Source organism: Augochlora pura, chromosome 10, assembly GCF_028453695.1.
Source record: "Augochlora pura isolate Apur16 chromosome 10, APUR_v2.2.1, whole genome shotgun sequence".
In the NCBI taxonomy this organism is placed as follows: Eukaryota; Metazoa; Arthropoda; class Insecta; order Hymenoptera; family Halictidae; genus Augochlora; species Augochlora pura.
This window is the reverse complement of record NC_135781.1, coordinates 11,778,013-11,803,415: the sequence shown is the minus strand read 5'-3', so window position 1 is coordinate 11,803,415 and position 25,403 is coordinate 11,778,013. Positions and strand designations below refer to the sequence as shown.

Below are 25,403 nucleotides of genomic sequence, written 5' to 3'. Positions count from 1 at the left end.
GACACCGATAGCTTCACGATTACTCCGAAGGCTGAATTTAGATCCACATCATTCAATCGTCGCATGAATCGCGTGAGCTTCCGGTAAAAAAAAGACATGCTACTACACCGGCTTGTCTATAAAAGTGTCGGTTATCACGATTCGTATATTAAATGCTCGTTCTCGATGCTGAGTCTGTCGCCTTGGATAGATCAGCACTCGGTGTACACTAAGTAGTCGCAATGCCGCTTAGATAAGAAGCCAGAGAAAAATCTCGACCGCATGGATCCGATCACATCTTCGTGCCGACAGCGCCGTGCGAACGTGACAAACGAACATTGCCGGAAGTGATCCGCGATTCCCAGTAATTGTCGCCTGGTCGTCTAGCTACGCGATTAAATTCGTGTCGTTCGCGGTTCGCGCCGGCCGCTTGCGTATTATTATCGAGCGTGCCGGGTGGGAGGCGATCTCTCGATGGTGGGAGCAGTCTAGAATCGATCCAAGTTCGGATGGGGATTTCACGCGAGCGACGTCGCAAATCAATTAGTGATCTACAATTTATTCACGATAAGCGCTCCTCCTCCCACTGTCGGTACGACCGACGAGATAGCGCACGTGCGTGCGTATGGACGGCAAGGAACACGTCGCATCTCCTATGCACATGAGCGGCTGAAGTACCGACAAACGAGCTGAGGCTTCTTTTATCAGTCAACCACGACCGCGTGAAGCAAACGGATCGGAAGGCAGCGCTAGTGCGACATCGTTATACGCTGAACTTCAATTTTTCGCGAGACCGAAAGTCCCGCGACGCGATCCCGCGTCGCCTCATCGGTCCTCAATCACAGTGCACCACCCTAGCCGGACAAGGCAGCAACCACCGTGAGCCAACTACCCGCATTTCCAGCACCAAGGATTCCACCCGGAGACCAAACGCTCCTTCGAGAACGAGATCGAAGCAGCGCGAGCCAGAAGTGGCAGGGTCAATCGAACATCAACGAACAATCAACGTTTTACTAGGAAACGTCGACACGCTGGCGCAAATTCCCCGATATATCGTCACTACGTAAGTATCAGTCATAGCCGCGATGCTGTTTTTCTAGTTTATTCTCGAAATTGTTAAGCACTCCGAGGGATTAACGGGAACTGTTGTTATCTTGTTTTCGTCCATTCTATTGTCACTCGAGCCAGCAACCAATTAAGAAAATAATTCTGGTATTTAAGATTCGTTGCATAAATCTATACTTTCAAACTATGACGAACAGAAATGATTAAATTACAGCGAGTGAACCTAGGTCAGGTTATTAATGCAAGGATCAATCTGGATAAATCCTGCTCACATTCGCCTGGCGTTCAACTTTTAAACCAGAACTTATGGTATACGGAAAACAACATTTATGAATGAATAGGTGAAAGATTAGCCCTCCAGAAGCGTAGGACCAGATACTTTCTTCTCCATTTTCTTTGCGGTTTAATCGGTTTTTAATTATCGGTACCCAATTCACGAAGTTCGTTAGTTCAGATGAACATGATAAATTTTAGTTGCACAGAAGACGATATGCCGTACGAAACGATTACGTGGAAACTATATATGCATCTGTTTGAGGACATCGCAACGGCATCGTCGTTGTATTTTGACGCGATGGACAGGCGCGGGAAAATTCGATGAATGGCAAATATCTGTATTTAAAGGAGTGGATAGTCGAGGATCGATGAAATAAATAAGCGAATCGAGTTTCGGCTGATGAATATTTTTCGGAATATCGTGGTCTCGTTTGAAGTGCGTTCGCCGTGATTCCATTAGCAGTTTCACAGGAAATGTTGCCCTCTAAGTGGATTCTCGAATAAATCCTGCACAGCCGTTTTCAACGTTCTGCACGCGTGCAATTTAAATCCGGCGACACGTGGGATCAGATTAGTAGTAACACAAGAACTAAATTCCCCGTGTCGTTAACGATACCGTGCTGATCACGTATATAATGTTTCACGCGCTATCAGGCCGTCTAGCCGAAGAGCAACGACTCTGAAAAGACCGGCGGATCGTAACTATCAATCTCGGTGTTCTCTCTCGATTATTATCAGTTAATGAGTACCCGTGGCCAATATCGATCATCAAACAATCAGCGAATCAATAACAAGATTTATGGCCACTGAACAAATCGATAAGCGTCAAGGTGATAGGCTCTGGTCTATCTTAGGAATTTAATCGGACGATTTATTATTAAATCTTGGTTCGCTCTTTGCAGAGGGAAAGGATCATACCACTAATATCTTTCTCTTGCTTCGTCTATTTTCTCTAGATCAAGGCTGACCGAAATAGGCAGGTCCGACGTGAAACTATCACAGGTCGATCCCCGAGTCTGCCAATTTCGACGGATATACTATACGATTGCCCGGCAGCAACGAATCCGGTACGTGGTCATTATAATTTAGAGAACGAAAAGAAAAGAACCGGCACCGTCTCGAATCGAGTTTGATCTATGAACCGCTGGACATCGACCTTCGGGATTCTTCCTACCATTGTCGTTTATTAAAAAATGCAAACTCGACCGATTCGTGCCGTGAGAACGCGACACCGTGCGAATCATCGGAAAAAATTACAGGTATGGTCGCTTTTCCGGACTCGTCGACTGAGCCGACACTGCTGAGCGTAACTGATATGAAGTTAAACAACCGGCCGGATCACGATGAGCAATTAACAGAGAAGACCGACGGCTTGAAGGTTAAGGATCACGCGTTCACCATATCGCGGGTTAGCATGTGGAATGGCAAGGACAACTATGCCCTTGATTTCGATTGTTTGGAGAAGGGCAACGAGACCAAGATGAATGGATCCGCGGACATCAAGGTGGAACCGGATGTCGTGAAGAAGGTGGCAGGTGAGCATTACCTTGTTTCGAAAAAGGTACCAATTAATAAAACGCGGGTGTTTTCGTAGAGATTCATTCTCTCGTAGATTAATTCAAGGCAAACGAAATTTGACCCGCCTCTTTGTGTGAAAAACGGTATAGTCAATCGAATGAGATAATTACGGGAATCAATTCTACTAAAAGGTTCCGGATGAAAGAGCTAAGTTTGGAACACCATTGACTACACGATTTAGGAAGATCAGTTAGCATGCAATTATATTGATAATTTCGACTATTTTTCGACATCTACTATTTTTCCTCTCACTGATATATTTATAAATAAATATGCTAAACGGAATATGTTCGTGCAAGCATAGAAATACAGAGTCATAAAGCAAACCGTACTAGAACATCCAGTCGTACCAGGAAAAATGAAAGTCTCGTTAAAACTCATTAAACCTTGTTATACCCAGTACGAATGCTCGCAATCTACTCCTGACCTTAACATTGTAATATAGCGATGACTAACTGCTTTTCCCTAATTCCGTGTCTATATTCGTATTCAGCGTATGCGCGATCTATGATCTATAATAAGACCGTTGCAAGCTTGCAAGATCGCTCGCTCATGAGAATGAAACGTGTCCGATAAGTTATACTACATACAATGGCATAGTACCGCGACACAAAACTTCCTTTGTTTCGCGAACGATCTTATTAAACAGAGGAAAACTATAAATCGCGAAGCGGAACGTTAAGAGAAACGATACTAATAAAAATCCACCTCTTATATGCCGCGATGCTCGCAGGGAACAGGAAACAATAAGGAAACATCGCGACACATTGCGGCACTGCACATACGTATAAATAACAACAATCGTTTCGAAAGCGATAACCCTATTCGTCGCTTTTCTTGCACTCGGCGTGGAGAAATCAATTCGCGGTCAGTGCTAAAAGTATTCGCGCGTGCGAAATTCGCTTGAACGTTGATCGCGGTTGTTAATGGATCTTTCCGTCGATGTGGATCGAACGAAAACATACGCGCCGATAAAATAAATTTATTGAAAAATATCGTGATTGATATAATTGAGGCGGGTTCGTACGACGATCTCCGATATCTATATTACGTGAAATGCTAAGTGAATGTTGTTCAGGCATCGGTACTGTGCGATGTGAGATATATTCGTTTCTCGGTAGCGGGATTGAAAGCCCCTAACGGACAAAAGAACAAAGGGGACATGTCACTGTGCACTCTCGGTGGTCGATCGCATTCCAGTGGAAGTTCCCTAGTGACGATCTCTTCCATCGAAAATTCAGATGCCGATCCTGATTTCCCTAATAACCCGGATGGATTCGGAAACAACGCCCACAGGAACGAGAGATGGTACCAGACGACGTTGCAGGTCGCTGTGCCGTTCTTCATCGCCGGTATTGGTACCATAGGCGCCGGTCTGGTTCTCGCAGAGGTCAAGGTACGCTCGACAACTTGTTCGTTAGTTTCTAGCCCGTGTTACCAGCGTAAAATTATCTAGCACTGATTGGACCCCAACGGCACTGTTCGTAAATCGGATATACGTATCGATCACGTCCCGTTATCAATCCGGCAGCTCAACTTCACATTATCCAAAGATAATACAGAATGTACGACAATATCACTTTTCTATTTATCGCACGCTCGCGCATTTAATCTGTCGCAGCAACGACGCGCGACATGGTCCCACGAGCAACACCTCCGTAATCTCTAGAATCTTTTCCATAAATACCGCGCCCCGGCCCGCCATTTCTGTTCTCGCGTAGAAACATTCGCGATTCGAGATTTTATCGGGTGCCACTAATGTGGAATCTCTAGGAACGTAATTTACATTCCTCGCCGTATCCTCCCTACCGCATCACAAGAATAGACACCGCCGAAGTACCGACACCGTCTAGAAACCCTCCGCCCACCCGTTTAATTAAACCTCGTCTCTGTTCTAGGACTGGGACGTGTTTAAAACCGTTTCTCAATTATTCATTCTGGTGCCCTCTTTGCTAGGATTGAAAGGCAATCTGGACATGTGCTTGGCATCGCGCTTGTGCACGCAAGCGAATTTAGGGAATATGAACGGTGTCCGAGAGATCACGAAAATGATCATCGGTAACATCGCCCTGGTACAGATACAAGCGATCGTCGCGGCCATCTTGGTGTCGATTTTCGCAGTTGTGGTCGACGCAATAGCGGAAGGCAGCCAGTACAATTTCAAATGGGAGCATTGCTTGCTGCTGGCCGCATCTAGCGTATCCACTGCCACCAGTTCCTGTTTCATTCTAGGTAATTGCATCACTATCAATTGATGCCGCAACACACAAACTATCGGAGTAGTCCTTGATTTCTATTTTCCTATACGATTATTTAGATTTCGGAAAACTCTTGTAAACTTTACCCTCGCGTCTTTTATAATCGGACAGCATGAAATCTTGAAGCAGGTAGTTCCAAAGTTAACCGTACCGATTCTCGATCAGTCAATCCGTTTTCTTATCTCGTACCAGCTGAGCGATCAGTCAGATCGTATCGATTCGTTTAAATGATATTCGTATGTCACTTTGTAACAGTATTGAATTGCTCGCGGTATCATGGCAATGAAAAGAACGTTTTTTTTTTTACGTCGTCGATGCAAACTATTATACATCAGTTTTCTGTCCCGTTTCCTATCGATGATTGCATTTTGCATGTTTCGTATTCCTCGATAGTGTTTACTTAACACGTTCAATGTCGAGCAAAATTTGTTGGTTATCGCGCAGCTCCGAATTATACCTCACGTAATCGTGCAACTGCAATCGGAAACAACGCGCGTTCTCATTTTAGTCGCAATACCGTAGGCGGTATACGTCGACATATTTCTTGTTCAAGCAGTAACCATAGTATTTCTAAAAATCGTAATAATAATAGTCATACACAGGTATAAAATAAAAATTAAACGAGTAAGTGGTAATAAAAAACATAATATTGAAAATGATAATGAGGAAGAATGTCCCGTTAGAAAAATGAGAAAAAATGTTCGATGCAATATTTATAATTCTCCATCCGACTCTGAGTTTGAGACTGAAGTAACAAACATGCGATCAGGATGTAACTATAATACAGATTCGTGGTATAATTTATTACACCAAAAACAATGCGCCGGTACCCATTGCCCGGCACGGCGCCATGTAAATTCATGCGCCGGGCAATGAGTGCCGGCGCGGCAGTCGACGTGTTAATCAAGACTTCTCACCCAAACAGATTTTGTAATGATCGCCGTGATAATGGTGTCTTATCGATGCAAAATGAACCCGGACAATTTGGCGACGCCGTTGGCAGCGTCTGTCGGCGACGTCGTATCCCTGAGCGTGTTGTCGGCGATTGCGTCGTCGTTGTACCTGAGGATACACACGCAAATATGGGTCCTTTACGTTATACTCGGTTGCTACTTACTGATATTACCGTTCTGGATTTACGTTGTATTGAAAAACAAGTACACCAGAAACGTGCTAACATCCGGCTGGGTTCCCGTTCTATCCGCTCTATTTATTAGTGGGTAAGTATTTGCTTTCGACGCGCGCGGTGCTCCGCCGTTTAAACGATTCGAAAGCGAAAACCGACGTATAAACGATCCGTGCTTTTAGATTCGGCGGTCTGATCCTGGATCGCGTCGTCGACGAGTACGACGGTTTCGTGATCTTCCAACCTATCATAAACGGAATCGGCGGCAATTTAGTCTCTGTGCAAGCATCTCGAATCTCAACAACGTTGCATCAGACCACGATTATGGGAATTTTACCGCCGAGCTCGAAAATGTGGGTTAGCCCGTGGACGGCGCTCTTTAGAGGCTGTAAGTGGCGAGATGACGCAAGAATAACTAATGTTACCGCTACATATTTTTCGCACTTCCACCATTGCATAATGCCGTTCGCTTTCGTTTTGTAGCACCGTACGCGAAAACGTCCAGAATACTCATTTGCATGGCGGTGGTCGGCGAACTAGTCTTCATTTTCCTCGCCGATTACATCAAGCACGGGACATCCTTGCTGCACGCGGACTTCGTCATCTCGTACCTCGTGGTCGCTGTACTTCAGGTGAGTACGACGACTCCGTTCCTTCGTGCTAGGCCGGATAAGTGAAAGGTTCCGGTCACGGCCGTAACAGACCGAAAAAATGTTATAATTCAAAACCGATCAGCCTCGTGATTTGTCATTTATTACCGCAGGTTATGCTGTTGCTCTACGTGGCGCATATCATTATTCACGCCATGTGGAGGCACAAAATTGACCCGGACAATTCGGCGATCCCGTACCTGACGGCGTTGGGCGACCTCACGGGTACCATGTTCCTGGCGGCTGCGTTCTGGTTCCTCACAAGCATACATTAAGAGTATGCTGGCAATTAATTGTTCCGGTCCGCTGTGCACAGTTACTGTCGCGATACAGTTCGTAATAAAACACATACCAGCGTTCCTCGCCCAGAGATATGCGGTGAGCAAATTTCAGAGACGTTCAATCCCCTCGATAGATGAGAAAAGGAAAGGAATCACGTGCCGCGGTGGCAAAGAAGCAAGCAGACACGAGGATTAACAGGATGAGCAGTTCGTGGAAACGGGAATGGAGTATTTTTACCGGACGATCTAATTGATCTTAAGCGGTCCGGAGATCGGGAGCATTTCTTTCCCCATTACGGGAACCTTTTAATGGTACGTTGGCTGCGCTAATTAATTTGTGTCGCGCGGACCGGACAACAGTCGTTTTGAAAAGGCAAAGAAAAAAGAAGAAGTTGTGCCGACATTGTCGAAGTTGGAACCACTCCAGAGAAAGGAAAAAAGAAGTATAATGACACTAATCCTGTTAGAAGTGGATATTAACCATCGCAACCCCTACACGATGTAATTTACAGTAATCTTTTACCGATCGTGCAATAGTAATTACATAGCAAGGACGTCCGAGAGAAATATATCGATTCGGTGATTCGGCGAACTGAGAGCAGTACAATAATTTTGATATGTCCCTTTTTTTAAATCGCGCGCAATTGTTGATAGATGAACAGAACATGAAGTATTTTAATTGTAATATACCTGTGTGCATTGTACTTTGAGATTCTAATCGTTCTATTAGGGAAAAGAGCTACTTATTTTAATGCCAAATCCAGAACTGTACTATAGTATGGAAGTATTTGTATGGAATTTGTACAATGGCACTTGTAATTTTAATAGTGAGATTGTAGATATAATTCATGAAGAAGAAATTTAAGAACGACAATACTTAATAGTTTTAGGAAAACTACAGAATATTTTATCTCTGCTCGAATGTGGGATAAACGTTTTAAAGCAATAGTATAACGAGTAATAAAATAACAGACTGGTAGAATCAAGTACATTTTAACAAGACTTTCGTGTCACCAAATGAGCAATATGGTTTGTTAGTATTTAAATAATATAAACGATTTAAGCACAGTGTACAAAACTTTGCAATAACGCATAGATTATAATAACTTATTTTGTATAATGTCCTGTGATTTGTAATACTATTTTGTATTACAAAAGCCTATGAAAACTTATAGTTCTTGAATAAAGCAGTACAACTTATAAATCAATTTTAATATGTACATATCATACAACCAATATGAATGGAATGCAAACTCTTCCAATTTATATTGATTAACGAAAAAAGCAGAATATATACCATAAACTTTTATAATATAGTAATATAATTTTGTGCATTACAACAATAAACTAGGCTATTCAATTTAACGGACCTCGCAGATACGGCTATAATTACTCTATTGAGACTACTACAAGAAACAGGATAAACTACCACGAGCTAACATAAGTTATATGCAAATAACATGTAGAAATGTACTGAAGCGTATAAGAGTGTTAGGTTATGTTTTTCGAGTACAAAATCAACATAATTATGTAAGTGAATTAATCGTCGCTAAGAATATGAAATTACAATTATTATGCAACAATCGTCCAAGTATAAGCACGTATAACGAGCAATTTAGCACGGTAATTTTAATGACATAGATGTTATACAAATGTACACAACGGTATCGCATAAAAACGCAAAAGTTTCCACGGATTTCATAAATTGACGCGGATGTCATTCTTCGTTAATCATTTTCATTCTATTATTTGTACATATGCATTACCTTGTGCTCAATTGATACATGCCTTAAATAATGTAACGTTAATAAATATAAATATAATAATAGTAATAATAATAATAATAATAATATAAAATATAAATTTTTCAATAAATCTCTGCTATAAATAAATATATTACTACTTATTTAATGCTCACACCTTGGAAAACTATTCTATTCGTTCGTAAATTGCGAATAGAACAGTAATATTCGCTTTCGAATTTCAAAATCTGAAATCACAGCAAGCCAAGTGTGAACATATGAAAACGATTTGCTATAACGATCGAAGCTCTTTGATTGCAAATCGTATCCTTTTCCAATGATTTTAACAGAGCGGCAACACGCGGAGCCCGCCGCAGGATCGTTTTACTGCGCATACGTCCAAGCGCAACTATTGGTCACCGAGGCGCGCGGCAACTTCGAAATCGCGTAAAACCTAGTTGAATCGCGTTCACCGAAATGAAAGTTCTACCGTGTCCCCGAATGAGTCCTTACGAACCTTCGCAACTTGGTCTCTGCAGGTGGGGTACATAACAACAAGAAGGGGGATGCTGGAACCCATGCGCGACATTCTCTCGAGACATTTAAACTGGAACAGTTCCTGATCGTGTCCAGAAGACGTTGCACCGGTTCCTTAGAGAATTCACGCCACCGGAAGTTCGTTATTAAAAGTGGGACTAGTGCTAATGTGGGATCAACTAATTTCGTCTAAGCGACAGTGACCGGATTCTCCTCTACAGCTGACCCTGAACCTTCGGTGACCATGATGGTGGGTGACTAGTTAATTATAAACTAATTCATATCGGTGTGCGTGCGTGTGCGTGTGATAACACATAAATCTATACAGTGCAATGGTATGCTATGATCTCTTTATAAAACGTCACGCTTCCGCTAAGAAATAAAGGGGAATCAATCGGTGGTGAGTTTGTATTGTTCTTTGCGGCGACACCAAGTTCGCTCGTCCATATCACATCGAGATTTATGTATGTACACGCCACGGTTCATCATACATTTAATCGAGTAGAATCCTTGACTGGGTTAATTGCTACAAACGTTACTTGTTGACGTAATTGACCTTCGACATTCTTTCCATAACTGACATAACATCGGCGAACATGTAATAAACGATTTTCTTCCATTCTCGTGAATCGCTTTCGTTTCTGTGTTTCGATTATGTAAAAACGATGTACCGTTCCTCTATTCTTGTATCTTAATCGGTACGACGTTATGTATTACTCGGCGAAACTGTTCATTAAGTAACAGTAAATTCGTGTACGTTCGTGCTTCAATCGGATGAAATCAACGACTTCTGTTGTCGCATTCTTATCCGTGCATGTTCTCCTCTCCGATACGATCAATAAACTACGTGTGGAAGAGGCGGTTAGAATCGCGTCTAAGACACCTCCAAGCGACGCGTAATGATACAAGTAGGCGCACCGAAGAGGATTGTCCAACGGGTTTTACGTTGGCGTTGGAAAAGGAATGTTGCACCGCATTGTTGGTATTGCATTTGGTTTCACTGCCTCCACAATAGAGCCAGGATTAATAGGAGAACCACCTCTACTCGCGAGTGAAGGTGAGCGGAAAGGAAGGCGAAAGGGTGGTTTGACACGCACTGTCGAGCACACGAGTGTCTCTAGTCATTACTATCTTGGGCACAATAACGCTCTGTCAAGCACAAGTGCGCTCCGTCTATGTGAGGATAATGAAAACGTACGATCCGGTTTCGATCGCGATGTGTTCGTTACGTATTACATAGATCAGCTTTCCTCGCCTCGATATTTTATTACAAGCAGTGTGGTTATTAACCGGTAGCATCCCACAGGAATAAATATTACGAGTCTATACGATTTTCAAGGTATATCAATCCAAAGGATAACTATCAAATTCTGATAAAACCTTATCTACCGTGCTCAATTTTCAACAATTTGATAATGCGCCGAACGGATTGTCGGCAACAATCCGAAATTAGATTTTGATAAAACGTGAATTCTTATCGTTCATTTTCGGGGGAACCGGTGTCTCTGATATTCAGGAAACCCCTGTAGAATTTTTATGATCGCAAATTAACGGCATTCTGGCGCGATTGGTAACAACAGTGCCGGCGTTTCACCTAAAATATGAGCAGCGTTTGGACGTTTACTTTCTACGAACGTTCGCGTTCGACTGCACAACGAAATGGCGAAATCGCGAATAGATATCTATGTAATCCTTTGCAAGACGCGCCGCTGCGAGTCATGTATGAGCGAACCAATTCACAGTCATCTATTGCGTATATCTCCATCCCGACATGCATACACACAGAGAAACTAACGGGTACGTGTAGACAAGATCGCACGCGTTCAAAGATATTGCTCTGCATGATCGCTTTCAGATGCGCCTGACGACTTGTCCGATCCGCGAACGGACCACGGCGGAAGATAATTGTTTATTTCGGTGGACATTGGCTCCACGTGATACACGCTCGCGGTAACACCCGTGCCGCGTGTCTAACAGTTTGCCTAACACCGGCACGATGATGTATATCGCGGTGACGATGATACACGACTCGGGGACTGCAAACAAATCACTACCACCGTGGCTCTACTTATGTCCTTATCTTTGCACACATCTGCAACAACGAGATGTGCTGCAGGATATCAGCTGCCGGCCGCGATTATCGTTTATGACTACCAGATTATCTGATCGTATTAAGTAATACGGCCAGGTTGCTGCGAATATATGCGAGAGATAAGATGCATTGTTCGCTCTTTTTTGGGCGCGTAAGAATGAATGTTGCGGTTTTATACTTTCGGTTAACTCCACTCGCTAGGCTCGCTACGACGTCAGAGTTTCGCAAAAGCGAATGAACCTTTCGCCATTTGGCCGTGGTCAGCCGTGGATTAGCTAGATGTACAGATTTTAGGATCGCTAACCTTGATCTGGATCTATAATAAACCTATGTTAAGGAAACTTTCGATGATAATATCTGAAAGTAAATCCCTTCGAAATATGGATGCGCGTTATTTCGAATCGACGCGCGGTCCGGTTTCGGGAGGCTATCCGCGGTAAGCAATTACACATTCGAAGACTTTAATTACAGATGAAAGCGGCGGTATTCCTAGTTGCGATAGCCGTAACTAGAGCTCTCCCTCTCTCAAAGGTGCACGTGAAATTTGTTTCCCCTCCCCACATTTACGAGCACGGAATTACGACAGATGGTTAGTTCTTAAATTATATTGCCCACCGATATAGAAATCTTACGGCGACGAGTAAAATTAGCTTTTTTTGTTTACTAGGGGATCGCACGATCGACCAAAGGTCATACATTTCCATCGGTAGGAGGAGTACCACTGGAACCGCGAAACAGTTTGGTACGGATTTATTGAAACGATTGTCAATGTCGGTGCAGTCGTTAATTTATTTGCTTTTTAGGAGAACGTATCGGTGCGTCGAAGAATATTATACCTGTATACATTAAGCCGGAAAACGCTGAGTCCTTGTGGCCGGTGGGTGTGTTCCTGCCACCAGTGGATATTAATGATCTTGGATACAGTTCGCACGAATCGAGAAGGCATATGACCCCTGATTTCTCAAACGGACTTGGTGAGAAATCACGTGCAGAAGTGGTCTATAGATTCTTAACCCTACTATGACCTTTAGAGCAGCTGTACATTTAGCACATTTCTGAGAAACAAGTCACGTGGAACTCTGCAGTGATTTGTTTCTAGAAATCTACAATAAGATTTAAGGAACAGGGACTAGCCATAGAAGGGTTAACCAGTCCGTATAATCTACTTTGTACTCAGAATGCTTCCCGCACAGCATTCAAATGGAAATCTGAAACTTTCTGTTCTGTAATGTTTTAGGGTATCACGATCCATATCTATTGACGGGCGAGAAAGCGATGATAGCGGTGAAATATCTATACGGCCTAGGCGAACTGTTTTACGACAATATTCCACATGAAAGAGCACTGCTGAGGAACCAAGAAGAAAGAAGGCAAAATGGTCTTCATGATCACGTATTAAAGAGTTTGAGGCCTACGTCTGCATTCTACAGGAAACCTCGGTCAACTCGCGATCGCTTTATTTATTAGTAAATTTCCCAGCGAACGCAGTACCTTCGTAAATGCTGTACATTCTCTTAAGGTGAACGCAAACAAACTTACAACATTTTTCGATATTCCACGGGTAATTGAAAATTTTTGAAAAATTAACTATTACTTATTGTATGGTCGAACTGAATTTCTACGTTTGATACAATTAAAACATTTCAAAAGTAACAACTAGAACTGTATCACTATGTTTCCGTTTACCACATGAGCATTAATCTATTGCCTATTTCAACATAAAACTTAATTAATGATTCACTCGTTAAACGCGTCGGTATTTATAGGTCGCGTGCAAAACAGATGTAGCGGAAACGTAATGTAAGTGCCATTATTGTTCACGGACATTCTACGGTTAACACTTTCGCAAGTGTGATTTACACAAATTGCAATGTACCGTAATTAATACAGCAAAATACTCTGGCCAGTCCTGTTCACCGTTCAACAATCCTGTCAGGATTTATCACGTGAAAGCTGGGCAGTTCGTGGTTTCGCTGCGATTGAAACACATGAAATACGTAACCATAAATATACAGACATTATATTTTCACAGACTTTACACTAGACTCGATAACAAGACCATCATTTTCTATCGTGCGAATTACACGGACAAAATCAAGAGAATCGCGTCATATACAAGGAACTTTTTATATAATAATATACAATCGTTAATTCAGTTCTAGCGATCTCAGATGAACCATCGAAATAGTACGCACAATGTCGTGATAATCAACCCGTTCGAGATGCCCAATTTCTCCGTTCCGTTGCATAGATCGCCGAAACAAAGGCACATGTACACTTTCTTGTAATTCCAAACGGTGTAAGCGCATCTCTCCTCCCCGTCATCGGGGCCCCGTTGAAAACAAAGCCTTTGCGTTGCGGTGCCATATTCTATACGAGAAAATAAATGATTTTTAAATAGAACGTGATCTTGTATATATTCGAAATGCGTTTCGGTAAATCGAGCGGCCCTCACCATTGTTCAAGCCGTGCCTCTCGATGATCTTCCCGCACCAACCAGACGCACATAGGACAGAGTCTACACCTTTTTCTAATTCAATCTCCGTCGAGTTCATAGTGAAAGGATCTTTGCATGATCCCAATTCACCTCTCGATCTACAATTCACGCATCTTCGGAGAAGGCCTGGAACAGAGGGGGACGATTGATGAAGCTCTGTCTCGACTACGCAACTCGGTCGAGCTGATATAAATCTTCAATTTCGTCAAACGATGTCTTAATACGTTCTCGCGATCAACGGAAAGAAAAACGCAACGGTTTGCGGAAAGGATGCGCTGTCCGGTATGCGGTGAAAGTATGACATTGCCTGCGCCGTGCGCGCACACATAGATGCAATCTCTGCACGAAACTCACCGGTTGCTCTCTGAAGTAGAACCAGGTTGAAGATTGCGAGCACCAAGGTAACACTTGTCCTACGATTCATCCTATCGCCGAGTATGTTATCAGTTGTCCTATTGTTTATGTTTTTTATCGAATCCCTCACTCGTATATAATGTCGAATGCAACAGAGAGACTGGAACGATCAAACACGGCCATTTTGGAACTAAGCTATGACTATGAGAAGCGGACACGTACACCATACAGCAAACAGTCCCTCCCAGACCCTCCTTTCACTCGGCTACCTTTAAGGTCATCAACGTGTTCGAGAAGATTGAACGGAGGAAATCGCTGCAGAGCGAAAGACTCGGTCGGTAAATAAACGTGGCGTGCAATGTCAACAAAATATATTATAATATATCTATTGTCCATGTGAAATAGATTAGTTTATACTACATTATATTATTATTGCTATTATGCTATATACGATATTAATAGATTAGTATTATACTATATCAGTCTTTATTAGAAATTAACGCTTCTCCCTCTTCTCCTGCTCCTTCCTTTTTTGTTTGCTTGACAGAAATTTGTTGTTGAAATTGGCGTCTTCTGCGGTACGTATGAACCAAGCCGCTGCAATAGCAAAGTGAACAGAGGAAGAACATGAATCCCAAGTAACCCAAGTGTCGCAAAAACTCTATAACAGAAAGAAAACCGTACGCATAATTTCTATCACATTAGATCCCTATTTGCTATTCTTTCAAACGATTACATTAGTGTTCTACCTTGCGTCAAGAGTCTAGCATTGGAAACGACAACGATTTTCAGTTGCATCATGTTCACATTATCGACGCTGCACGTGTAGTTTCCTCCCTCGTCGGTGGAAACATCTGATACAACATTACGCGCAGGGAAGAAGTGATAATGTTGTAACACAGATAATTTATTACTTTCAGATACCTATCAAATAAAGCGTCCCGAACGCGTCGACAACCACGTGAGCGGTCGGATCCAATTTGCGAAAAGATCGGCGGACACCTCTTTCCAACGTAATTGAATCCTTTTTCCATGATACTTGCGTATCCAAGCTCGACCTAAATCGCGAATCCTTTTAGAACCATTGTATTTGTAGACATATCCGAGGACACTGCGAAACAATAAATTACTCTGGACAAACGACGGTTAGATAAGCTCCTTCTGTGAGCACGAATCGTTTGATGTATCTGAACTTTCTGCCTTTTTTCTTGCTACCTTTTGCACACTTTTTGCATGACTCCTTCAATATAAAGTCTGGCAGAGATCGTACCGCTGTACTGACGCCGGGGAACTCACGTTCCAACAAAATGGACCTTAAACGAGAAATAATATAATCTATGACATTAGTAGAGCAGATAATAAACGCTCAAAGTATCCGTATTAAAATTGTAAAGATATAATGACCCGTATTTTCTTTTTCTAGCTACTTTGCGCTTTGCTGAAAGATAAGAACACGTACTTGCAAGGCAACAAAGGAGATTTCCGGAAGAATTTGACTATAGATGAATCGCTGCTATTTGCAATTGTCTATAACAATAACAATGGTTTCGTATATAAGATTTAACGGCGGTGAAAGATAATTTATCATGGTTTCTCACCATATTCATTAAGCGCTTTAATCGACACTTTCCGATGCTCGATTTGTAGCCACGACTGCCAATACAATGCTCACACGAGCTCCACGGTGTCCATTCAGAAATTACATGTAGCGTGATTCCGACGTCTCGAATATCAACCAACTCCGACATTTGAGAGACCTAAATTCAAGCCATATCCGAGTGACAAACAAGAAGGGTAGAAATGTTACAACCACGAACTGAATTGATTCGATCTTACAGCAAACCGTGTGGTAATCGCCGACAGGTAGATTTCGCGGTATTTTTCCCATTCTGTTATGTTTCCTTGCTCCGTGTGAATAGAGATATGGTCTTTGAAAACGGCTAATATAAAATAATCATTTGAATGGGTGCGATTATGTTTTTATAGTCGGGACATGCGAAACAATCGATTTACTCTAATCTACCGTACTCTTGTATTATGTTTGTAACTGAAATGCGGGTTTTATGAGCCTATAATATACCTGCAGGTATAAAAGTAGTCCGAAAGCTTTTCTGTGTAGTTTAGTTTTATAATGTTATTAGCTGAATAATTGCGTTTAATCCTAAGTTTGGTAAATTAATCTTTAAATATGTTAATTTATAAAGTAGGTGTCGTTAATTTGAAATAAATTTTCACTGGACGCCGAATTAATGTTAAATTTTCATTCGAATTGGTATTATATAAATTGCTTGAAATTGTGGACAGAACAATAATGAAAACAATTCTCACAGCATTCCGACTACAAATATATATTTCCTAAATTTAAAAAATGGGATTTCTCAAAATATTACGTTCGATTCTGTAATTGAATTTGTGCTCAGCTTCTTGACCTTCCTCTCCGTGGCATAAATAAATGCCACCGTCTGTAGCTTTAAAATGTTTAATCACCAATGAAAGTTCGGGAGTGGTATAGATTCTGTTATATGACATATTATTCTCCATCCCTAATTCGACCACTTTCTCCGGAATTTCTCTATATCGGTCCTGATAATACCAAACTTTTGTTTGTTTCTCTTCCTTGTCGTTGCTGTATGGAAAAAATAAATACAATGATGATATATCTTCATTTTTTTCATCGATAAATTTGTATTTTATACCAAAAACGACATTCCATCAGCAGCATTGAATCAATCTCAGCATTAATCAGTAAATATTCATCGATTTCATCGGATGTGATTAATCTTTCTTTATCCCTGCAGTATTTAGTAATACCTACGGACTTATCGATCGACAAAATGTTATCGGCACTAACTAATGAGACGATTAATAATAACCAAAAACTTTTCGTTTGAAACATTTTTGGTCCAATCAGTATGAAGACTTGTTACAATATTCACGTCTAACTATTTCGTTTAACTTGATAATAAATACAACAATACGTAAAATAATATCGTGCCTTCGTTTATAAAGAAACATTGATTTGTCTACTCAGCATGTATGAAATGCAATTCTTGTGAAAGACATTTTAGCTTTCGTCTGAATTTATTTCCATAACGTGCAACGTGTTAACGTAATGTACATTTGAAAAGGTTATGAAAACCGCTTCAACATTCAAACCAATTTTTTGACCAATCACAGCATTTGGAACGGCGGAAAAGAACCACTAGCGAAATTCACCGCGAAGCGGGCAACTTCGACGGGAATACATACCCATGATGCATCACTGATAGCAACATGGCGGAGTTGATTGAAAGTGAGTAAAAGTTAACTTATTCTTTGATAAAATTAGTCTAACAAGAATTAATTAAATAGAAAAAATAGCTTTACGTGAAGGATAAATGTTTCAAGATCTACCATGTCGACACGTAAGATTACTCCGAAGGCTTTTTACTAAATTACAGTTGGTGTTTTAATTGCGCTCAGAAGAGTCTGGTTTAAAATTTCAAAAATGACCAATACACATTTCAAGCGGGACGGTGAAGTTCTCCATTTAAGTATATATTTTCCAGGCGTTACTTGCCAAAATGAATGCTTTTTATTATGTTTTGTAGCCTTCGTAAAGTCAATGAATCCATATCTTTGATTCTTGCACTAATCAGAAGTACACATACTGTTTACAGAACTACGTGTAAGTTTGGTTATGTCAGACTTCGACTGCAGAACATCGAGTAATGGTCCCTTGTTAGCACTATATATTTGAATAGTTTTTAGTAAATAACATCATCCTGAAGAATATGTAATAAAAGGATCCTTTGTTTACATATAAATTATTATATCAGATAGTAGCAATAAACATATATATCATACCCTTTTTACTATTAATGACAGGTATTCAAAAAAATATAGTGCATACAAAGTAAATAAAATCTTACGTTTTAAAGTAAAATTGCAAGCTAGTTTAAAAAGATTTAAATATAATTTTATTTGAAGGGCAGTCTCTATAATGATAATTTGTTAAACATTACATACAGTTTAATAAGTATTACATATAAACTTTTAGATAGAATGAGCGCAGTTCAAAACTAGAACAAATGAATTATGTGGCATTCTTGTTTTATGTATTAACTGATATTTACATTTTATAAATGAATAATATATAAATAACAGGTGAATCAGCTGAAACATTGTTATCCATAAAAAATGGAGGATATCTAACGATCGATGAAATTAAAACTGAAATAATTGACGATGACACAATGGATATGGATGACCAACAAATTTCAAATAATTCTACGGATTCACATATGGATATAGAGGAATCTGATCCAATTCCTGAACTCGGACCTGCTGCTTTAGGCTTACAAAGAGTAGGCACTCAACCTCCTCCAAAACCGAACCCACCTACACAACCCGTTCAAGTTTTGAATCGTAGAGGTATGCCAGCAAGAATAAGAAAGAAAAATAAATTATTTTATGATGACATCTTAGTTAATCATCCTCATCATAGGTAAGTCAAAATCGATTGTGTAAGTATTGATTGATTTAATGGACAATTTACTTGAAACATATATTTTAGAATAAAAAAGGATCCATCACATATGGATCATAAACAATCTCCTAAGAAAATCACTAGAACATCACCGTCAAAAAGACAAAATAAAATATCTAATGAACACCGAAAGAACAATAATATGTCAAATCAACCATTGACACCTTCAGTAACACCAATTAAGCAAGAAAAGGAACCTGATAAACCAGTACAACCTTCGTCACCAGACCGTAGAATTGGACAAAAGATTGGTATGAGATTAAGAAATTTATTGAAATTACCAAAGGCACACAAATGGGTTTGCTACGAATGGTTTTATAGCAATATTGATAAGTATGTACAAATGCTATAAACGCATATACTGATGGTTTTTTTCAATCAAATGGTATAAAAAATGAAACTTTTCATTGCAGAACACTTTTTGAAGGTGACAATGATTTTATGATATGTTTAAAAGAATCGTTTCCGCAATTGAAAACTCGGAAACTAACCCGAGTTGAATGGTGTAAAATAAGAAGAATGATGGGCAAACCGCGAAGATGTTCTCAATCGTTCTTTGAAGAAGAAAGGCGAGAATTAGACAGGAAAAGGCAAAAAATTCGAATGCTGCAACAGCGAAAGGCTGCAGATATTAACGGTTTTAAAGATTTACCACCAGAAATACCATTGCAATTGGTAATAGGTACGAAAGTAACAGCAAGACTGAGAAAACCACAAGATGGTTTATTTACTGGGAGTATTGACGCAGTGGATACTAGTAATAACACTTACAGAATTACTTTTGAACGTGCTGGATTGGGAACGCACAGTGTCCCTGATTATGAAGTACTGGTATGTGCACTAATTTGATAATAGTAAAATTTGACTGTCGTACAATTAATATATATTACTACATATAATTTTTAGTCCAACGAACCACCAGAAACCATAAGTGTTGCTTCTTTTGCACAAAAATTTCGACCAAGACATATACAATATGTACCATCGCCACCATATGCAATGAAGCTAATGTCACCACGATTGAACAGTGATCCATTAATATCCAATGCATCTGTTTCATTACCAAAGAAATCACATATTGGTGGAACAATGAATGGATATCCTCTAAAATTACTTGAATTTATGGTAAAAGTAAATAAAATATTAGTTGATAAAAAGATAAAAATTAAAAAATTAAAAGAGATGAATAGTGAAGCAGAAAAAAGACGGTCATTCGGAGAGCCGCTTCCACCAGACTTTGAACGAAGATATGCAGGGTATTTAATTAGTATAAGTATAAGCAGACATGTATAGTATTTTAACGGTCTATTTTATGCTCGTTCGTGTTGATTTTAGAATTGTAGTTGAATTAGAAAAAATGAATACTGCTCTCCAAGATTTTTTGAACGACGTCCAAGAATTATGTCAAGAAATGGCCCCAGAACCTAGTGTTGCTGCTATGTTAGCCCCATCACATCTCCGCGAGAAATGTAAACAGGAAGCAACAGATATGGTTGCGAAAAATAATATTGTTAATGACAAAGAACCTGGGAAAATGACACAATTAGTAACAGACTTAACAGCTCTTATGCTTCAAGTGAAGGTACAAATAAATAATAGTTTTGCGTCAACCATAACTCCTTGACGCTAATTTCTAAAATTTTATTCGTATTTCAGAGTTTGTCGGATTCAGACCAAAATGCATACGAGCTAAAAGTGTTACAGGGCACTATGGAACAAATACGTTCAAAATTGAGTCCACAAAATCAACAAGTTTTTCAAAACTGCGTTGAAATACATATGCAGCATATACAATTAGGTCTTGGACAAAGAGGTGCTTTAACACCATTTATGGCTCAATGGGCTTAGTAAATGTAAAATTAATTTTCATAATATTTTTAAAAGATGTACAATATTAAAACAGATGTAGATTACAATACTACAATATTTTGTAAGAAAATTTAACTTTATTTTATTATCGTTTTGTATAGGGCATATCATTAGTAACGAGTATCTATATTAATAGGATACCAATGTATGTTCTACTGCAATTGTACATACAATTCTAAAACCATTTTTAAGTCACTTTCTATATATGCCTCTGAGAATAGTATGCCGTGTTATTAACATATTGTGTATAGCGTCATAATTGTTTTAGTTTCCTATTCCGCGTGTTTGTCGTAACAATTCAAGCGCTATTGGACACTGACGATTTATATGCAGGGACGGGTAGGATATTATTTCAAATAATAAATAATCTCTTTTTATTCTCTACACACATTATGCACACACGTAAAGTTACCAGAGTATAGATATTCATTTTATGCGTCAAATTATCAACATGAAGTTGTGTTATTTGTTCTAATTTTTATTTTCACTTAAAATACTATTTTGTCTGAACTGTGTGTCATTTATTATTGTAAGTAGTATACGGAACACTATTGGAATAAATTTTTCCAATACTTTCAACGTGTAGTGTCGTGATTGCTTCGGTTTTCAATTGATGTATATTTTACAATTCATATAAAATAGGAAGTTAAATATGTATGAATTAAATAGAATTTATATATTTTATAGAGGTTGCTTCGAAGAAGTGCGTATAGAAACTTAACTATAAATCATCACATTTTTATTTTGTATAGTACGTCTTTGCTTATAATTAATTGGAAAGGTCAACATTTAGTACATTAGAATTTCTAAGTCTCTATGGTTCTGTATCTTAAATGTAAACCTTCATGTTTCATAACAAATTGTAAATACATTATGAAGATTCAGAAATATGCAATTCTTTTCAAGCTTATTTTATTAACATTAGGTTACTGTTTTCGATGAATGTTCAAACTAGTAAATTATGACATTGAAAACACATACGCGCATAGTAGTATAAGTACAAGATATAACATTATTTTAAATATGGATTTAGTTACCAAGTCATGTTTTCGCTTGGAGTAATATCAACCTTTGAAAAAAGAGGTATTTGTAGATAATTTAAATTAAATTCACGTTGATATAATCAGCATGTTTTATTTATTTGTCAAACAAAGAAAAATTACGTTTCTATTATAACATAATTGTATTTGAATTATATGTAAAAATTTATATAATTCAAATACAATTTATATATCAAATCAAAGACTATATATATATATCAAAAGAGAATATTTACATTTGAAATTTATTTTATAGAATTTTAAGATATTATGCAGTTTTATTCCTGATCAAGAATAAAATAATTGTTCTACTGTTAATTATACAAAAGAAATTCATGCGTTCTAATTATTTACTGTAATAAATTATAGATATAGGAACTATGAGATGATTCGTATTTAATAACAAGTATCGATTAATTTGTAAAAAAATTGTTTTAATAATTATAATACTTTTTTCTTATCTAAGAGTATATATTTTATGAATGAATATCGAAACAAGATACTATAGAAGAATGAAGAATATAGAACATAATTATGTGTTTTTGATATTCTAAAAATTAGCTACATGTTACCTATACGCTTAAAGTACTGTAATGAAAGTAAATATAAATTAATATATACAATTTATACATGCTGCCATCTGTACTTGTAACTTCGCATGTACTTACGACAATTTTGAAGAGTAATGAGTACATATTTTAATTATTCTATGTCTGGTTCACATTTATTTTATAATTACACATTCTTATATCAACATTAATGATATAGTAACGCACATTTCGTACATCGGAGAATTAAAAAAAATGTTCAGCTTCTCTAATTCTATTTTACACATTACTTTATATTAAACATTAAAAGTAAAATCATTACAATGACATGATTCATATTGATAAACAATAAATCGTTTTCTTAACTTTTCAGTCACCATTCCATTTAATATTGGCATATTTTTCATGTATGATTTTCCTTACTTAATTGAGTTTCAGAACCAAAACATGATTTTTTTGCATAGTTCAAATATTACCTATAATATATACTATTTCTTATTTTTATTAAGTTCTTCCATTAATACGTCTGCTTCTGCATCTGTCTTTACTCTTAGTAGAACTGGTACTGGTGGTGGTGACGATTCAGGTTTTGGTAAACAAACCAGCATTATTGAGTTTTTGTTTATACGTTTCGTTGGAATACTTTCAGTTAGTAAAGTATTAAGCAATAAGTTTCCTAAAGAAGTTTCTGCACGCACTATTAATTGCGTTTTATTATTTGGTGTTGGCTTCAAGAACAATACTCCTACGCCCCTACTAGTGAAGTTGCCATCTTTCTTTATGAAAACTTTACATCTGTAAGAAATTAATATAACAGTATTTTCCCTTGTCACAAACACATTTATTATAATTACCTTTGCTCAAATATGGCACCTTCTTCTGTAATAGGTTTGATTTCTACCTTTGGAGGTTCCTCATCTTCATCGTCTTTACCTTCATTTTCTGTCTTATCATCAGATTCTGGTGGTTTTACTACTTGAGCACCAAAAGTAAATGGTTTGGCGCTACAAATTATAATATTACTTGTATGTTGATAGTTTTATTCGCAATTATTTTCATAATAATTATTAAATATGATGAAATTACCTGCCAAAACTAAAACCGGTTGTAGGAGTAGTAGTAGAACTTTGGCCAAAACAAAAAGTATTTGTTGTGCCAAAGGAACTACTCTTTGATTTTGAATCTTCCTTTGATCCCTGTTCTTCTGATTTACTATCTGTGGATGGTTTATTGAGGAATGGATTTTTTTCAGAACTAACATTTCCAAATACATTGTTTGTACCAAGTTTGCCAGCAGTATCAAAAACAGATTTAGGTGTGTCTGAGGATTGTTCCTTATTACTGAAGATAGATTCATTATTATCTTTGGCATATTCTGATTTGCCAAATATGGATTTGGAATCTGTACTGACATTGCCAAAAATTGATTTTTCAGGCTTCCATTCTGTTGATGTCAAAGATTTTGGATTTGCTCCTCCAAATGGAGAAGTATCAACCTTCTTTTCTGAACTTACACTTTCTTTGCTATCAATAGTTTTACTTTGCCCTGGTTGAGGTTTCTCAGGTATATTTGATGTTTTGTCAGATTCATTTCCATGCTTTGATTCGATTTCTTTAAGGTACTTTTCATAATCTTGAAAAATAGGAGTTAGAATACAAAATGGATTTGCATCTACATGACTTTTAATCCATTGCGTTACACTTTCATTTAAACCTTTTAGCTTTGCAAAATATTCAGAAGACTTTTTACTTGTCTTTTGGTCTGTTTGATCATTTGATTTATTGATAGTTGTACTAGATATTGTTTGCTTTTTTGGAGTTTCTTCCTTGTTTGTGCCATTTTCACTTCCTTTAGATGCTCTATTAATTGTAGGAGATTTATCAGCTTTTGTATCTGTTTTTGTACTTGGACTAAAAGCATTTTTATCAGCTAAAAAACTGAATGTACTCTGCGGCGTAGATGACATAAATGTAGTCTTAAATCCTGTAAATGCACCAAATGCATTTTTGGTACTATTCTGAAAAGTATTAAAATGGTACAATTATGATTAATACAATGAAAAAATGTTTCAAATTAGAAAACAAAAAAATGATTAGGTTATTTACCTCTGACGATTGCAATCGACGTTTAGCCCTTTTAACAACTCTATTCGCAAGGACATCTTCCGATGCTCTAACAAATGATCCTGCTTCTTCAGGTTCCTGCTCTTCATTCCAATTATCGTGATTTAATTGAGTAGTTGCAGTTCTCTTGGCTGCCATTTTTAATACTATTTAAAAAGTAATAAGTTAAATGTAGGAAGTCTTCATTAAAGATAATTATTTAGTCAATTTCAATATCATTATGGTATATTTGAGGTTAAAATTAAAGTAAGTATATTATTTACTGCTTTTTCTGTTCACTAAATTTAATAGTTGCTTTCACTTAAATAATTATACAATTTTATTATCCAGATTTAACGAATAGACCAATAGGTTTATATTTTAAAACTAACAGGTAGGAGGTTCACAATATAACCTCACAATTGTTAAAAGAGTATATTGAATTTTGGTTTTCTTATAATACTGATTAAAAAGTAACATGATATTTACCACAAAAAGAAAGACGCACTTAATTGGATAAGTAAAATAAATTTAACGCATTTATAATATATAATTAACACAAAAATTTGGACAGACTTGAACAAGCACACTTTTTCCAAAGTTCGCACATGCGCACGTTTTAACTCTGTCCACTAAGTATCCAACGAACTACATATGTAAATCCTAAAAGGTTAAACGATAAAATTATAATAATTTTAGTTCTGTTTCTATTGAGATTTTACGTATTTCTTAATCAACGATCAGCAATAAGGTAATGAGAACTTTATTAATATAGTTTCGAGGACAGTCACTCAAACAATATTTTAGTTTAAATGTAACATTCAATAACTGTAAAGTTTGAACTTATTGTTCTTTCCGTATTTATCGACGTAACTACTAA

The 25,403-nt window shown here is 38.1% G+C and overlaps 6 protein-coding genes across 11 annotated transcripts; 3 read left to right on the top strand and 3 right to left on the bottom strand.

Moving 5' to 3' along the window:
• The first annotated feature begins 340 nt into the window (after window positions 1-340).
• LOC144476104 (solute carrier family 41 member 1) lies at window positions 341-9,055 on the top strand. Of its 2 annotated transcripts, none has more exons than XM_078192699.1 (9): window positions 341-1,042; window positions 2,277-2,387; window positions 2,580-2,855; window positions 4,140-4,294; window positions 4,797-5,130; window positions 6,082-6,376; window positions 6,465-6,670; window positions 6,766-6,914; window positions 7,046-9,055. In XM_078192699.1, exons 3-9 carry the CDS (start codon window positions 2,582-2,584, stop codon window positions 7,205-7,207), a joined length of 1,575 nt encoding a protein of 524 aa, XP_078048825.1. In that variant the 5' UTR covers window positions 341-1,042; window positions 2,277-2,387; window positions 2,580-2,581; the 3' UTR covers window positions 7,208-9,055. The 2 variants fall into 2 exon arrangements, with proteins under 2 accessions (XP_078048825.1, XP_078048824.1); XM_078192698.1 differs by having other exon boundaries at window positions 4,020-4,294; window positions 7,046-9,054.
• Window positions 9,056-9,522: 467 nt separating this feature from the next.
• LOC144475831 (uncharacterized) lies at window positions 9,523-13,297 on the top strand. Of its 2 annotated transcripts, none has more exons than XM_078192142.1 (5): window positions 9,523-9,742; window positions 12,056-12,173; window positions 12,252-12,326; window positions 12,388-12,558; window positions 12,822-13,297. In XM_078192142.1, exons 1-5 carry the CDS (start codon window positions 9,737-9,739, stop codon window positions 13,049-13,051), a joined length of 600 nt encoding a protein of 199 aa, XP_078048268.1. In that variant the 5' UTR covers window positions 9,523-9,736; the 3' UTR covers window positions 13,052-13,297. The 2 variants fall into 2 exon arrangements, with proteins under 2 accessions (XP_078048268.1, XP_078048269.1); XM_078192143.1 differs by lacking the exon at window positions 9,523-9,742 and adding an exon at window positions 10,766-10,831.
• A 426-nt stretch (window positions 13,298-13,723) lies between these two features.
• Window positions 13,724-14,647, bottom strand: Rtv (QVR superfamily protein rtv). Its single transcript, XM_078192144.1, has 3 exons — window positions 14,436-14,647; window positions 14,040-14,207; window positions 13,724-13,954 (listed from the first exon to the last, which is right to left on the bottom strand). The coding sequence occupies exons 1-3, from the start codon at window positions 14,503-14,505 to the stop codon at window positions 13,752-13,754; spliced, it is 441 nt and encodes a 146-aa protein (XP_078048270.1). The 5' UTR covers window positions 14,506-14,647; the 3' UTR covers window positions 13,724-13,751.
• Window positions 14,648-14,914: 267 nt separating this feature from the next.
• On the bottom strand, window positions 14,915-17,688 carry LOC144476589 (uncharacterized). Its single transcript, XM_078193701.1, has 10 exons — window positions 17,685-17,688; window positions 17,132-17,285; window positions 16,826-17,061; window positions 16,272-16,375; window positions 16,034-16,192; window positions 15,895-15,962; window positions 15,566-15,748; window positions 15,360-15,493; window positions 15,185-15,289; window positions 14,915-15,096 (listed from the first exon to the last, which is right to left on the bottom strand). The coding sequence occupies exons 1-10, from the start codon at window positions 17,686-17,688 to the stop codon at window positions 14,915-14,917; spliced, it is 1,329 nt and encodes a 442-aa protein (XP_078049827.1).
• A 15-nt stretch (window positions 17,689-17,703) lies between these two features.
• On the top strand, window positions 17,704-22,261 carry LOC144476133 (protein lin-9 homolog). 4 transcript variants are annotated; one of them, XM_078192745.1, is made up of 8 exons: window positions 17,711-17,727; window positions 17,787-17,839; window positions 18,582-18,921; window positions 18,991-19,296; window positions 19,377-19,794; window positions 19,870-20,219; window positions 20,299-20,545; window positions 20,620-22,261. In XM_078192745.1, the coding sequence occupies exons 2-8, from the start codon at window positions 17,830-17,832 to the stop codon at window positions 20,809-20,811; spliced, it is 1,863 nt and encodes a 620-aa protein (XP_078048871.1). In that variant the 5' UTR covers window positions 17,711-17,727; window positions 17,787-17,829; the 3' UTR covers window positions 20,812-22,261. The 4 variants fall into 4 exon arrangements, with proteins under 4 accessions (XP_078048870.1, XP_078048869.1, XP_078048871.1 ...); XM_078192744.1 differs by having other exon boundaries at window positions 17,704-17,839; XM_078192743.1 differs by lacking the exon at window positions 17,787-17,839 and having other exon boundaries at window positions 17,706-17,727.
• Window positions 22,262-22,398: 137 nt separating this feature from the next.
• Nup50 (nuclear pore complex protein Nup50) lies at window positions 22,399-25,198 on the bottom strand. The gene is made up of 5 exons (XM_078192746.1): window positions 25,013-25,198; window positions 24,527-24,690; window positions 23,507-24,438; window positions 23,275-23,424; window positions 22,399-23,215 (listed from the first exon to the last, which is right to left on the bottom strand). The coding sequence occupies exons 2-5, from the start codon at window positions 24,680-24,682 to the stop codon at window positions 22,909-22,911; spliced, it is 1,545 nt and encodes a 514-aa protein (XP_078048872.1). The 5' UTR covers window positions 24,683-24,690; window positions 25,013-25,198; the 3' UTR covers window positions 22,399-22,908.
• Between the last annotated feature and the right edge of the window lie 205 nt (window positions 25,199-25,403).

Excerpts from the sequence above, each read along its gene's own strand:
- LOC144475831 (XM_078192142.1), top strand. Across the intron at positions 12,327-12,387 it reads TGGAACCGCGAAACAGTTTG|GAGAACGTATCGGTGCGTCG; the intron begins GTACGGATTTAT and ends TTTGCTTTTTAG. Across the intron at positions 12,559-12,821 it reads TGATTTCTCAAACGGACTTG|GGTATCACGATCCATATCTA; the intron begins GTGAGAAATCAC and ends GTAATGTTTTAG.
- LOC144476133 (XM_078192742.1), top strand. The coding sequence starts at position 18,003 with ATGCTTTTTATTATGTTTTGTAGCCTTCGTAAAGTCAATGAATCCATA. Across the intron at positions 19,297-19,376 it reads TTTTATAGCAATATTGATAA|AACACTTTTTGAAGGTGACA; the intron begins GTATGTACAAAT and ends TTTTCATTGCAG. Across the intron at positions 20,220-20,298 it reads TTTGAACGAAGATATGCAGG|AATTGTAGTTGAATTAGAAA; the intron begins GTATTTAATTAG and ends TGTTGATTTTAG.
- LOC144476589 (XM_078193701.1), bottom strand. Across the intron at positions 15,749-15,894 it reads TCTCCTTTGTTGCCTTGCAA|GTCCATTTTGTTGGAACGTG; the intron begins GTACGTGTTCTT and ends TTCTCGTTTAAG. Across the intron at positions 15,494-15,565 it reads CTAACCGTCGTTTGTCCAGA|GTCGAGCTTGGATACGCAAG; the intron begins GTAATTTATTGT and ends TTCGCGATTTAG.
- LOC144476104 (XM_078192698.1), top strand. The coding sequence starts at position 2,582 with ATGGTCGCTTTTCCGGACTCGTCGACTGAGCCGACACTGCTGAGCGTA. Across the intron at positions 2,856-4,019 it reads TGTCGTGAAGAAGGTGGCAG|CGGGATTGAAAGCCCCTAAC; the intron begins GTGAGCATTACC and ends GTTTCTCGGTAG. Across the intron at positions 6,671-6,765 it reads GACGGCGCTCTTTAGAGGCT|CACCGTACGCGAAAACGTCC; the intron begins GTAAGTGGCGAG and ends TTCGTTTTGTAG.
- Rtv (XM_078192144.1), bottom strand. The coding sequence starts at position 14,505 with ATGAATCGTAGGACAAGTGTTACCTTGGTGCTCGCAATCTTCAACCTG. Across the intron at positions 14,208-14,435 it reads TCTACTTCAGAGAGCAACCG|GCCTTCTCCGAAGATGCGTG; the intron begins GTGAGTTTCGTG and ends CCTCTGTTCCAG. Across the intron at positions 13,955-14,039 it reads GAGGCACGGCTTGAACAATG|AATATGGCACCGCAACGCAA; the intron begins GTGAGGGCCGCT and ends TTTCTCGTATAG.
- Nup50 (XM_078192746.1), bottom strand. The coding sequence starts at position 24,682 with ATGGCAGCCAAGAGAACTGCAACTACTCAATTAAATCACGATAATTGG. Across the intron at positions 24,439-24,526 it reads GTCGATTGCAATCGTCAGAG|AATAGTACCAAAAATGCATT; the intron begins GTAAATAACCTA and ends AATACTTTTCAG. Across the intron at positions 23,216-23,274 it reads GGTGCCATATTTGAGCAAAG|ATGTAAAGTTTTCATAAAGA; the intron begins GTAATTATAATA and ends AATTTCTTACAG.